This window comes from Salarias fasciatus, chromosome 10 (assembly GCF_902148845.1).
Source record: "Salarias fasciatus chromosome 10, fSalaFa1.1, whole genome shotgun sequence".
Taxonomy (NCBI): Eukaryota; Metazoa; Chordata; class Actinopteri; order Blenniiformes; family Blenniidae; genus Salarias; species Salarias fasciatus.
Window position 1 is genome coordinate 18,812,526 of NC_043754.1, and position 14,015 is coordinate 18,826,540.

At 41.6% G+C, this 14,015-nt stretch overlaps 1 protein-coding gene and 1 long non-coding RNA gene across 13 annotated transcripts in view; one reads left to right on the forward strand and one right to left on the reverse strand.

Moving 5' to 3' along the window:
* nrxn2a (neurexin 2a) overlaps positions 1-14,015 on the reverse strand; it is a 117,448-nt gene that overhangs the window by 71,356 nt on the left and 32,077 nt on the right. For 5 of the 12 annotated variants that reach the window (XM_030100563.1, XM_030100566.1, XM_030100562.1 and 2 more), the window contains exons 4-7: positions 13,975-14,004; positions 13,719-13,730; positions 8,955-9,256; positions 1,777-1,938 (exon numbers count right to left, since the gene is read on the reverse strand). In XM_030100563.1, coding sequence (XP_029956423.1) covers positions 1,777-1,938; positions 8,955-9,256; positions 13,719-13,730; positions 13,975-14,004 — 506 coding nt within the window. The remainder of the gene's footprint in view (positions 1-1,776; positions 1,939-8,954; positions 9,257-13,718; positions 13,731-13,974; positions 14,005-14,015) is intronic. The other 7 variants (XM_030100565.1, XM_030100567.1, XM_030100564.1 and 4 more) reach the window with 2 other exon arrangements.
* LOC115395164 (uncharacterized) lies at positions 818-11,726 on the forward strand. Its single transcript, XR_003932249.1, has 3 exons — positions 818-830; positions 5,858-5,859; positions 11,632-11,726. It is a non-coding gene; the product is annotated as an uncharacterized LOC115395164 (long non-coding RNA).

The following is a 14,015-nucleotide window of genomic DNA, read 5'->3' on the forward strand; positions in this document are numbered from 1 at the left end:
CCCCCGCACGGTTTAGAGAGAATATCTGTGAACTAGTGGAAACTTAAGCATACAAAACGGTGTAGTACAAGTTGCTGTGAGAAGATGCAACACCTGTAAAATAAAAACCACAATAGACACTTAGGACAGACAAAACAAAAAAAGTCAAAATCTGTATTTGATTTGTTGATGTAAGCAATGACAGGTGGGTCGAGCATTACGGGTGTTATTCCCAGCATGCCTCTGAAATCCATGACAAATCACCATTTCCAGGTGAGTGGCTTGCACACACATGACTCTCAGTGTCGTTACTTAAATTGTGAATGTTTCATTTCAAGTTCTGTAACCATTAATCAATACCCTAATGTTTACTACAGTGATGAGACATTTGCTTCAGTGAAATACTATTATTCAATTATTAGCATGTAAAGTTTGGAATGAGTATTCAAGCCAATAACCATTTTCCTAAAGTGCAGAAACAATTATACAATACAAATAAATATCTACTTCAAAGCTAAAGGCTCCCGGTGGCTGTAAAAATATGTATTGTAATGTAGACATTTGGCTGATTTATGAACGCTGGCAAGTTTACAGTACAGCTTGAGAAAACATATGTTTGTAACTTCTCTTACTGATCTTTAAAACACAGACTACTTGCTGTTGAGCTTAGAGAAAGGAACTTCTACACAATAAATACAAGACTTGGCAGGCCAGAAGGACTTTTTTGACTGCATCCCAAAAAAGAAAAAAAAGGGGGAGAAAACTTTTCATGTTACTTCTGGCAGAGCACTGGAGTCAAACAGAGTTTCCAACGATCGTCAGTTAATAAATTTCTTTTAACAAGACTGCAAGTCCGCCTTTCTCAACGCTCGCGCTCTCATATGTAGTCGACCTGCTGCTTGTTATATTTTAAACCAGCTGCTGCTGTTACCAGCTTGATCAGGTTTTTTCCGGTCTATTGTCCTCTTGTCTTCTGTGTATCACATATCTAAGTAACATGTCTGCTCCGTCGTTGCTCCACTGAACTCCATCCCGTGCAGCTGGGATTGAGATCAGGGCCTAATAACAGTTTATATGCGATTACAGAATAGATGGTTTTACATTCTTTGATGTAAATGTCTCTGACAGAGGTAAAATCGGTCGTGTGAGTTCACTATTGACCCCTGGAAAATCTGTCGCCGTGATGTCGGCACCACTTTTAAATATTAAGCTCCTGCCTGTTTAATCATGTCTTTTCCTAATCGTCCCTGGGCATACAGAGAAAGCATTTTTCTTGCTCTTAAAACACATCACACATCATTTGCCTTTTTCTGCGATTGCTCAGTTCATTAAAAATCGTTGAGACCAGACTGAAATTGGGCATTAACCCCTAATTCACTGCTTTGTCTATAGTTCTTCTGAGGCTAAGTGCACGATCTCAGCTTGCTTGCTCAAGATAATCAATGTGACAGGTGCAGCCCAGGGTAAAAACGCTTTAAAAATGCCAAAGTAGTGATGAAGACTGGGTTCAGGCTAGGTTTCAGGAATGAGCATTAGATGCATCTGTTTCTTATGCATATTAGTGCTTGATTCTCAAAGGGATTCCCACGGGAATCTATAAATGCATATGCTCTGCACAGCACAGCCTCCCAGCTCAGAGCTTCTCCTTCAAACACCCTACAACAGGAAGAATCAATATAAATGTGAGGGGTGATTTTCTATACGCACTACATGCTCCGCTTATAGGAACGGGCTATCTAAGGAGGCTTGGATAGTATTTCAAAGCCTCCACGGGGGCCGAGGCCGAGCCATACTCACATCCTTGAGACAGCCTATGAAGTTGTTGCTGACTGGGGAGCCTGGCAGGTCAGCTGTGTTTAGGCTGCCCCCTATGTAGAAGAGATCATCAGAGCCCAGCATGGTGTAGTCCTCCTGAGTGTAGCCGGTGGTGGTGAGAATCCCGTCGACCAGGATCGTTACCTAGAGGGACCGTCATGGGAAAGCAAAGGAAAATAAATCACAAGACAAGCGGAGACTTTAAGCCAAACAGAAAGAGCTGGCCTAATTATTTCATGCTTCATTTTGTGATTCTAGTTGATCGCGCCTTAATGTTGGATCTTGAAGGCAATTACAAGAACAGCTTTGAAAGGTTCACTAATCTCAGCTGATCCCTGTTTCTGATACATTAGCAGGATAGCTGTGGAGTCAATATACCATAAATATCCTTTCCGCTGATATTTGGGCTTAAAAGCAACGAGAATACTACAGTGTGCTCAATTAATTTGAGATTAAAGATATCACGATGGCAAGCGGCATTTCTTGTGTATTGGCAGAAAGGAAGCAAGATTATTCTCATATCGCTGCCATCGGTGCAAAGAGAAGGAAATGAATGGCTGAACACGACTATAGAGGTAAAAATGATATGCTAGTTGCCATGACAATGAGCCTACAGTAACACACATTCCTGTGCAAATGTAACAGCCCCCACTTAGGAGTAATAAGTGAAAACAATTGCTCTTCCTTTTTTTTCCCCACTTTTCAGGAAGCTGCACTGTGAAAACCTAATGATCTTTTTGCAAATCGTTCTGTCCATAATGAATTACACTCTAAGGTCGAAAATAGAAAATGATGATTCCGGTGTGGTGCGTATGTTAAAAAACCCCATTAATTGTTGTGATGTCTCAGGCTATCCACAGCCATCAAATAAACGCACAATTTGAGTTGTGCGACATGCAAAAAAGTAATAACATGTATTTTTCTGAAATCAGGGCCAGCAGTTTGGGAAACAGGAGAAACCATGTAAAGGAAATGAAATCATTCTGTTTTTTGCTAAGTATACAGGCTCTGCAAAGTCAGTGTGCACAGTTTAACTGTCTTTGCTTAATGATTAATAAGGTTTGACTTTCCCATTTATTATTTTAATTTTGGTGGAACTGATCTTTAAGCACTGCATCTAGTATCGTGCTTTCTTTTCATAGCTACTCCTCTGTACTTTTAAATTTTAAATGTTCTATAAAAACATGTTTACATGTCCTCCGAACAATCACAAGGGCTTGTAGGTTCTAGAAATAATAACTAAGAGTTGGGTTAGATTTTTGTGTGGTAAATTATTCATTTAACAAAGCTTCTTGAGAATAAATCTTGGCGCCACATTTGTAAGGAATATGCATTTGTGGGATGAGCAAGAGAGTCGAGGATGTGTCACTGGAACAAAAAAAAAAAAAAAAAAAAAAAAACGGTCCACAGCCTGGGACCAAACAATCCACCCAGATGACAAAGCTCATCTCCAGAGAGGGTTTTATCACAGAATTTGGGAGAACAGAGAAAGGAGCAGCCTGCCAGCGGTCCTGACCTCGACCCCAATAAACACTTGTGGGATCAGCGTGGACATGCTGTTTGTGCCCGAGTGACCAGCAGAACAATGCCGCCTGACTGCTGAGTCAAGAATAGGATCCATTCTGAGAAATATGTGAGCAGGCGGGAGGCGACCCTGAGAAGGCAACGCCACTCTACTGTGGCTGAACATGGCTCCAGTCACGTGCTGCTGACGCTCCTGTTTGCTACATAAATGAAGTGATACATTTCCAATATGTCCCGTTACTTCAGAATTCAGTCATCCAAAGGAGAACCAAAAAAGGTGGATTAGCATTGGCGGAGAGAATTCGTTAATTTTCACATTGGGGAAACTCAAGTTCCAGCTTTACTGCTCATCCCACAAAAGCATGTTCCTGACCAATGTGGCCTCATTTTAAAGATTCAGAGGGAAACAAACAGGCTATCAAATGGCATGAGCTTACCTAGAAGCATTGTTATGTCAGAGAAATGATTTATCAAACAAAAAAAAATGTGACCTTTTTGTGCGTATAAGATTAATCAACTCCTGTTCTTGCAGCATCATTCATATTTGTAAATATACAAACTAAGTTTCCCCCCTGAGCTCGCCCCTGTCCTCAGTACTAGCTGGCACCAAATACGCTGGTCTTACAAGCCTTAAACTACAGTGATCATATCAGCGTATAAAAGTTGCGTATCAACCTCAGATCATTAAACAAGCAGGTGGTGATAAAAGCTTGTTTTTCAGCAAGTATCAGTCTTGCGGGGAATAATAAGCACTACAAAGAAAATAAAAGATTCTTTCTATTAAAAGAAAAAGATGATAAGGCTGTAGGAGACATCCAACAAAGCCTCACTAAAGCAGATAAGAGTCGAGTCAATAAACAAAAACAAATCTTCTATATGCATGACTCATGATCAAGCAATCTCCCTATCATTTTACACTGCGTCTTGAGGACGTGTTACTTTTGTGAAATCTGTCATGCTTATTTGGAGACTACCAGAGGTATTTGAAAAGAAACAGGAACAGAGACAAAAGGATGCCCTGACACGGTGTGTTCAGGTGTCAGGTCTATAAAACAAGGTCCTGCCTCTCTGTTTTCTGCTACTGGCAGATATTGATTTCTGTCAGTCAGGTGGTGAAACATTCCGTGTCTTATGGGTGGACATCAGACAACGAGAAGGATTGACTGTGCGCCGGTGATACTGAGCATCAAGGAAATTGAGGGGGGAAAAAAAACGTGATTGTGTCGAGGGGATCTAATCAATGCTGCTTTGTCTTTCAGGGCGCAACGTATACAAACGCACGGCCGACGTCTGGAGCGGTGCTGCTGCGCCGCAGCCTGACACCCAGACATTTTACCTTAATGGTGTTTGAACATCTGAAGTCAAAGTTTAGCGCATTCAAACAAATTTACTGAATTAGTCCATTATTAATTAGAAGCACACATTAGGCTAACATTCAGGCCTTGGATGGTACAATTTGAGTCTGACCTTTCATCATAATTTCTCCTGCGCCGGCGTTACGCGGAGATGATTAAAGGGTAGCATATATTTATGACCGCTGCGGAGCTCGAGAGTAATCAAGAGGATTGTGCGGCGTTTAGGTGGAGCGACGACAGATAATGTGAGTGCGTGTTTGTGCACCCTGCGCATCGGTCAGGCCCAGAAATAGGCGGAGGCCTCATTAATAAGTGTTCAGAGAAGGAGAAAGATTGGGCATGAGCCAGCTTGTCCAAGACAGTAAAAGAAAAGACAGATGGAAAGAGAGATAGCAACAGAAGGAATTCTAGCCTCAAAAGCACCACCGGATCTAATAAAATGTTTCCACCAGCGCTCTCTTGGGAGTTACAGTTCTTCCTATCTACATGTCAGTGAGGTAACTTATCTGAGGGGAAAGCAATTTACACAGGGATCAAATGCATGCCTGAAAGCATAAGTGACGTTGTGAGCATTGGATTGCCGCTCCTCTGGAAGCCAGGGTAAGGAAATAGATGTGGAGGAGGATGCAAGTTTATATGCAGGTTAGTGTGACAGGTTCAGAATATATTGGTGATGATGAGACGGTTAGACACAAAATGGGCTCTACTTTAGCAAAGAAATCGAACATTTATATGCACCGCACATGCCGGGGCTCGTCATAGAGAATATATTTAGCTTAGTTATGGTTAAAGTAAATTCACAAAGTGATCCCTTTATGTGACGCACAAAAAAAAAATCTCGAACTCATGTTTGCCTTTAGAAGCTTAATTTTCTTAAGGCTTCAGCATGGTGACACAAATACATCCAGTTGGGTTCAGTTGTGTGAATATCTACTGCAGATTTAAGTTCACTTTAAAGGTTGTAACACTGCATATCATTTGAGTGTTGTCTGCTTGAGGAGATGAAGCTACAATCTCTCCGCTGCAACACTTACAAGACGCAGTTTCTTAGTAATTGGCTGAAAAACATGCTCAGAATTATTTGGGTTAATGCTTTAATTAGGGCACATTATCCTCATTAGCAGGTGTACCTGATGAGCACGGACAAAGAAAAAGCGAGATTTCGAAAATATACACATGCACAGTGGTGAAGTGGTGAGCACCCTCACCTCACAGCAACAAATCCCCGGTTCAAGAGCGGGCTGGAGTAGGTCAGAGACGCATAGTCTCAATGTTTAAAGGCATGAGTCTGAGGATAATTGGTAACTCTAAATCGAATGTCAGCATCTGTCCCTGCGATGGAATACTGTGTATTTACACACAGTCAGCTGATAGGCTCCAGAGCCTTCAACCCTCTGTTAGATAAAGTGGTGTGGAAGAGGGACGGATGGGGACAAATGTTTCTGAAGTCACTGATGTGGCTTGGAGAGCCTTAAAAAAAAAAAAAAGGAAAAATAAATAGTTGCTGCTGTTGATGGAAATTAACTGCAGAAGATAGAAAAAAACATAGCCTAATCGTCAAATTATAAAATAATAGAACACAAAAAATATATCATTATTACAGTGTCATCAGTGTTGTAAAAAGGTGTCTTTACAGTCATATTACCTCCCAGAGCCTCTGTATGAGCCCCCAGAAGTGAAAAATTCAGTCACCTCCCTCAATTGCGCACTCCACTTTTAAGGAAATATGCACTCAAACACGCAATTGTGAAATCTTACTTTTGTCTACGTCAACAAGAGGAACACCACTGCCCCCTCCCCCCCGGAAGAGGATCCAGCCTTTGGGGGGCCCCCGGATAGGTGGTTCTACTAGTATGTGTTGCCGTAGCCTCATTAAGACATTCAAATTTGAAAATTGTCTTTTTCCTCCTTGTCTCGCTACACCACATTTATGAAAATGAAACTGAAACTTAGGGCCAATCCCAATTCTACCACTTACCCCTACCCCTCTGCCGTTGGCCCTACCCCTATCATTCTCCTACCCCTTTTAGAATAGGACTAGGGCTATCTTTGCAGCACTATGAATTGGGATACCCCTTGGCCCTCATCAGAAGTCGGGTTTCATCGGGGGTCCCTGTGTCAAACATATTACATTAAAAACATGATAAAAAATGACGTTAATACAATGATTAGTGCTCTTCAGAAGTTACAAATTTACAGCGTTTCCGCCAGACCTTTTCAGTCCGTGCGCCCCGCCCGCGCTAAATTCTGCAGCGCCCGGACAACAGACAGGAAAATAATAATAATAATAGCGCTGCGTTTGCGGCTAATTAACAGTTGCGCTCAATCGATTGAGCTGGACGGTCCGCTACGAGTGAGCACCGTGGAGCAGCAGCGGTGCGTTATGAGTGAGCGCCGTCGGCATTGCTCGGCATCACTGGCTGGGTTCAAACCAGACCCGTCGCCAGACATTCATCTCAGGGGGGGCATATCAAGTGTATGGGGGGGCACAAATGTGAGTTCACCGGGGGGGGGGTGGTCCGCATGTAGCGTCAGAGCGAGGATGCTGTGGTGCGTGCTCGTGCTAATATATTTTGGGGGATTTAGTTTGAGGGGGCACAACATTTATTTGAGGGGGCCAGGCCCCCTCTTGCCCCTGTGTAGACCCGACCCTGGTTCAAACAGGCCCCTAAAGGGTGCAGGAAACTGAAGAAATATGGATACAAGTACAAACTCTGTGGCTTCATACACACTGCCTCAAGATCTGAAAAGGGATAAAAAAAGATCAGCATTGACAGCATCCATAAAGAATACAATGATCCCTTTACAGCTCCCTATATACTGAAGGCCAGCGATAATCATCTAGTCCTTTGTTGACTTGATGGAGTGGTATTTAATGATATAAATGGTTTTCCATGTTCAAAACTGAAGTATATAAATCTATTATCTCTTTTAAGATGATTTGATTTAAGGTCAATTATAAATGTCCTGTGTCTGCAGTAGCTGGGTGTAACAATAAGAAATTAATGATCTTCACAGGAAGAACAAAAAGAGATTGGCTGAAAGCAGGCTGCATGAATTACATATTTTGGCTTCTGTCAGAAATAAATGTGTGCTCCAAGCTCACTGACTGAAAACACTGACCAGGTAAAGTTTACATACCACAAAAAGAGCAACATTAAGATTTAGGCGAATGTTGTTATTTATCAGTCAGTCACACAACAAACAAAACTTCTCTATACTCCCTCTTTACTGTCTTCATTGTTTAAATCACTGCAGTTAGTAAACTTTGTCTCTTTGCCGTCTGCAGGTAGCTGAAAATACCAACACCAGGGCTTGCTCCTGCTTGTTAGCTGCAGTTTCTGGAGGGTTGACACCGAGCAATCCACTAAATTGATGAGCTAAACAATCCAATGACCTGCAGGAAGGGGCAACTGTGTGTGGGTTTCCAACCGCAAAGAACCACTTTTTATTGCACTTAATCATATTTATTCTGTGTTAATTTGAAAAAAATGGAGCTACAGTCAGGGAATAACGCCAGCAGGGCAGAATATAATGTAACAGACGCATCCCGGCAGTAAATTAGTTTTGGAACTGAGCGCCTTGTCCAGACAGTGTTAATGATATGAAACCTTTGGGCAGAGTTGTATTTGGCTCGAGTACAGTAAGTACAGCAGCCCGGGCTATATTCATTATACATGCCCTGCCTTTACTTGCAAGACCTCCTTTATGCTGCTGCAATGTGGCATCAGTGCCAACAAACAAAAATTAGCTTCTGGCTTTTTGTTTAAGAGGGGATCATCAAAATCTGAAAATCCGTAAGTAGCAAAGACGCCCCTGAGATATCATCAGCACTGCAGGGTAAATTAATACAATGGCTAATGCTGTTGAATCAGTTGATTTTCCCACGGAGGTAAATAAATGAAAACAACTTTCCAGTGGGCTTTTGGGTACAGACGGAAATCAAGTAGCTGGAAAAAAAAAAAAAACAAAAAAAAAAAAACACCTTTTCTACCAAGCAATCTTTTTCATAAGAAAAAGAGAAATCCTGTTGTAAGCTTGCAATATTAGACTTGGGGAAATGGGACTAATAATAATAAACATTTAACAGAATCTAAAACAGTAGTTGTTTACTGCCTGTATACAGTGACAGTGGAGAATAAAATCTAAATCCCTTTTGCTTTCGACTGACATCACCTGGTTCTCACAGGCGTTTAATCAAAATATTAAGGATAATATTTCCTTTGCATGTTTCTTGGTCTGGGAAGAAGCAGGAAAAGTAATGAATAGATGCATCCAAACCTGACGAAGGTTGCGAGTCACTCGGACGTCGTGCCAAACGTTGTCATTGAACTTCCCGCTGGCCGGCTCCACCAGGGCCTCGAAGGCGCCGGAGCCCAGGTTGATGACCAGCCACAGGGCTCCGTTCCTCAGAGACAGGTTGACATAGTCGGCCGACTTTCCCGTGTGAAGCAGCAGGCCGTTCCTCTGCAGAGTGCGGAAGGACAGCGTGATCTCGTCCAAGCTGCTCTGGATGGGAGTCTGGGACAGGTTGTAGCTGAAGAACTCATTGCCTTTGTAGGTGGCCACTGACTCCTCCTGCCCTATGAGGGGAAGAGAAACATCTTAGATAATCATTCCTGTCATCAGGCCTAACTCTGACTTATGTGCTTGGGTGTTTTTTTTTTGCTACTTTAGCAAGTTCAAGTACGGTCTGTATGTATGTAAAGTGGGTGAACTATGATCGAAAATAGGCAATGCTGTAACTGTTTGACAAAAAAAAAAAAAAAAAACTCATCACAAAAACGGATCTGAACAAGCCACGTATGTATTCATCGAGCCATTCACATGTGCTAAAGTATCAACGTACATTCTGTTGGAGGAATGTACTGCCAGTGGGAGAACACGACTGTGTTATTTCATACTGAAGAATAAGTCTGGTGATAGTCTGTAGTTTGTGTGCAGACACAAACATCGGAAAAATGATTTTTTTTTTTCCCCATAAAAATGTATCAGAATATGATATGAAAAAAAAATAATACTCCTGATAAACCCAAGAAATATTTACCCATATTTATATATAAACTCTCACAAACTATAAACAAACACCAGCTTTATCCTTTATTCAACAATGACATTTGAAAAAAATGCCAATATAAATGTGTCAGGCTTAGGTAAACATCTAATTTTCAACAGTCCAAGGGATATCCACGGGGTAATACAAATGCACAGTCAAAATTTCAAAGCAAGAAAATCTCCCCAACTCCTCAGAATGAAGGAGACAGAGGATCAATCAATATTTGTTTTTTTTAAAGCTTATATAAAATTCTCACGTGAGCCGCACAGCGCTCCACAAGAAATCCTGTCAGTGTCACACATAATCCACATTAAAAATCATGCTACGAGTGATAGATAGATCAACAGGAAGGTAGAGGAATAGACAGATAGACATGTACACACACACACACGCACACACACAGTTTGATCCCCACTCATAATTTCAAACATATTGACCATATTGAAACTAAGTGACATTACATTGACCTGCAGAGATAAGTACTGCATAATGTGTACGCAGCGAGAGGGCTGTTCAGAACGACTGTAGAGCTGTTGAGCCGAGTGCTTTGAGCGGGAAGAATGAGCAGTCCCTCAAGTCTACGTTAGACTGTACAGTAAATGTAAACTTGTGAACTCCGTGGCCAATTTAAGGCCGCAGGATCACTGCTGCCATTAGCCTCGAATATTTGAACTGTGCGATTCCTCAAAGACAAAGTGCTCAGCTCCACATTAATGCTGATGCTCTGAGGAGAAATGTAAGCCCGGATGCAGGAGCAGAGATAATAGCATTAACACAAGGAGAAAGTCACACTGACTGAAAAATGTTAATGGAATAATATTAATAGGACACTCAAACTCCAACTATTACTTTTTAGCCACAACATTTGCTTCTTTTCATTTAACTGACTAATAAAAAAAGAAAGGTTTTTTTTTCATACAAGGTCAGTTATTACAGCAAAAGCCTCTGCCCCATCAGCTGTGTTTAGACTGTGTCATCTATCTAATAATGCCTCTGTCATTGCTAGCTGTCCAGGATGAAGACACTGCTGACCCTGAAGCTCTGCTGAAGCTTGAAGGTCTTTACGGAGTCTCTCGAAGTGGAGAGGCAGCCAGTCACATTCACATTTCTGCTCTCCAGCTTATTGAGAAGGTACCCTGTTGTTTGCAGCAACAATGTTTACCAACCTGCGAAAAAAACAAAACAAAATACTGTCTTTGTTTTCCTTGAAACCTGATAGACTTGGACACGAACTCCAAGGAAATACCTTCAAATACATTGGCTGCGCTCGCCGCGCCAGCGAGAAAAGGCACTGCTGGAGCACTTCAGCAGAATTGTGTGTGTTGTAGCTGACTTGAGGGGATGGGGATGGGGGAGGGTGGGGGAGGCAGAGCTATCAACCTTCTTGGATTCTGCTATAAGAGCACCGCGCCGGGCCATGTCTCGATGTAAATGGAAACATATACTGATAGAAAAAGAAAGCTCAGCAGAAAATGATGGCAGCACCTACAATCCCTGCAGGCTTCTCTTGCTTCACTTCTCATTGTCACATCTTGTTTCCCTGTGGCAACCCCTCCTGTCTTTGTCGCTGCACTACCAAACACACACAACAGCCGATCTGCCTTCACCAACAGGAAACAAAAAAAACCAATAAAACCCTTCCAGGAAGTCACTGCTTATGTTCAATCAATAATCAAATGTATTGAGGTGCCATCTGAAGTTAATTCTGCTAGTCAATTTTGACAGAGTGCTTTAATTCAAAAGGCACTATTTGTGAAGCTCTGCTTAGAGGTATTTATCAGCTCCTGAATGCCATAGCATGACACATAAAAACAAGAAGAAGGAAAAAAAAAAACATGGTGAGAAGATGTCAAATGTCCTATTAACCCACATGTTCCTGTCACAATTACACCTTGCAGCGAGGATGCAGCTCATGAAGAATGCCAACACTTGCACTGCTGATTAATATTAAGATTCAGAGCAGAATAATTCAGAACTGAGCCTGGAACATAGATAAAATTACTCGGGAGCTTGGAGTCACTCATGTAGATGTGGGAGAGCAGAGAACCACTGGTCTGAGGCAGAGAGATGCATAAGCATTGCAGGTGGTCAGAAAACTACACCTGTGTCTGCATAATCTCACCATTTACAGTGTGTACACACTGGCAACGGCCTGAAATATTTGCACAAGCAGCTTTTTCTGAGTTTCCTAAAGTATGCATTTGTTCGTTGCAAAATAAATAGAGATGAAATCAGAACCGTCTCCCGACTGTTCCCTCAGGCTAAGACTGGAATACAGTTATTAACGAATGTTTGTTATAACATAAAGGGGCTGAATAAAACTTTGATGTCTCATGTATATCCCATGAGGTCAGGCACACAGTGCTTTGTTACTAATTGTAGCCTCAGTGTTGCTTGGAGGGTTATTTCTGTAAATCTTCATTCCACAATCAATTACCAACGTCTTCTTCATTTCAATGCATGAAATTGAGCGATCGCATTTAGGCCTCATTTCATGACAAATCACCCTGCAGTTGGCTTTGGGACACATTTCCAGTGTGATGTACCCGGTATTTCATACAGCAGCACTATTGTTGTACAGAAGACAATATTAATCACTGTACAGTTGAGGCAGCAACAGCACACAATGTGTTCGGCTCCACCGTTCTGTCAGCTTAATCATCAATTAAAGCAGGGGCTTAAATTGAACATTATTCCTGGGACTTATGAAGACTAATTAATACTTCTAAACATGGACAAGTTTGTCCCTGAGTGGGAAGCCAAAGAATACAGGCCTTAATCTGTAACGTCGCAGTCGTGTACAGCCTCAAGCTGCATCACTTATAGCTGGCGACAAAAAACCAGCGTAATCTTTCTGTGAAATATTTGCTTCAGTCTTTTCATCCGCCATAAATGACCTTGATGATGAGAGTGCTTGGGGTATCGCCACACCCTCTTTTTTTTTTCTTATCTTCACTGAGTGGGAGTGTGAATAACACGAGATGACATACAAAGCTATTTCAGTTTACAGCTGCAAATTATTCATCATCATGTCTCAGGGTTGATTTGGCTTGAAAAAAAAAAAAACATCAGGAAAAAAAAAAAAAAGGCGCAAACACAAGAGCAGTAATGACAGCCCCACATCAATGATGATCTAGTCAGATATGTAATTTTCTGGAGGACTTTGACCAACATATTGTATTGTCGGAGCGGGCCATCAAAGCCAAGTCGCAAGTATGTTTAAAGGCAGCACAGATTACCATGGAGACGGGATGACGACTTTTTATCAGAATTGCACAGCACGTGCTGGAAAACACAAAGCCCAAACACAACACACTCCATCTAGGTCAGCGCCACAAAAATACTCCCCAGTCAAAATGCCACATCCGCCTTCTAAAAAGCAGGAAATCTTCACATTATATTGCAGTAGATAAATGTTTCTCTTTCAAGGTTTCATATTGCTGTACTGTAGCTTTACTTAGCCCAAGTGTTTTTTTGTTTTGTTTTTTTTTGTAACGCTTGAGTGGAAATGCACTTAAGAGTGTGTGAAATGATCTGTCCTTTATGAGCATCACAGTGTTGTTTTTTTCTTTAAAAGTAAAGGGCATCACAGTAACATCTCTCTCTGAGTTTGAGCTGTTTATCAGCTAAACTGCACGATATGTTTTTGGATCTACTGATCAGTGATCACAAGCGCCCCAGACACAGCACATCTGAGAAATGAGTGCTACTTTGCAAATGTATCAGGATTCTGTATACAACAACTTTGGGTTGGAAAAAAAAAATAAAAATGAAATGAATCAAAATCCCTGTGATGATTTGTCTATCTCGACTGATCATTTTTGCAGCAAGACAAAATAAAATGCTTTTGATTCCGACCTGAAAGTCATATTTCAGGATGAGATACCTTTGTTTTTGTGTTTTGGTGTGTTTTTTATTACCGACACCTGTTTCCTTTGAAAACACCATGAAACCGAACCGGAGAGACGCTATGAGCATAGATGCATTACCTTGGCGAAAAACTGCAGAGGTCAAAGGTGATGTTCCGGTAGCTCAGTCAGTGGTCAGGACAAGGGTTTGACGGACACAAATTGAGTGAATAGTGAGCATAACATGAGAGGGAGCAAAAAACGAATAGGCAAGTATATGAAAAAAAAGAGGAGAGGAAATATTAGTGCAGCACAGTTAACTGAAATGATTTCAGGGGGGGAAGGGAAGAGTGTTGAGGTGGCTGGGAAGGAAAAAGCAAACCAATAGACCCCATACCTTGGCGGTTTAACATCAGGTGCGCCAGACCTTGAGGGAAA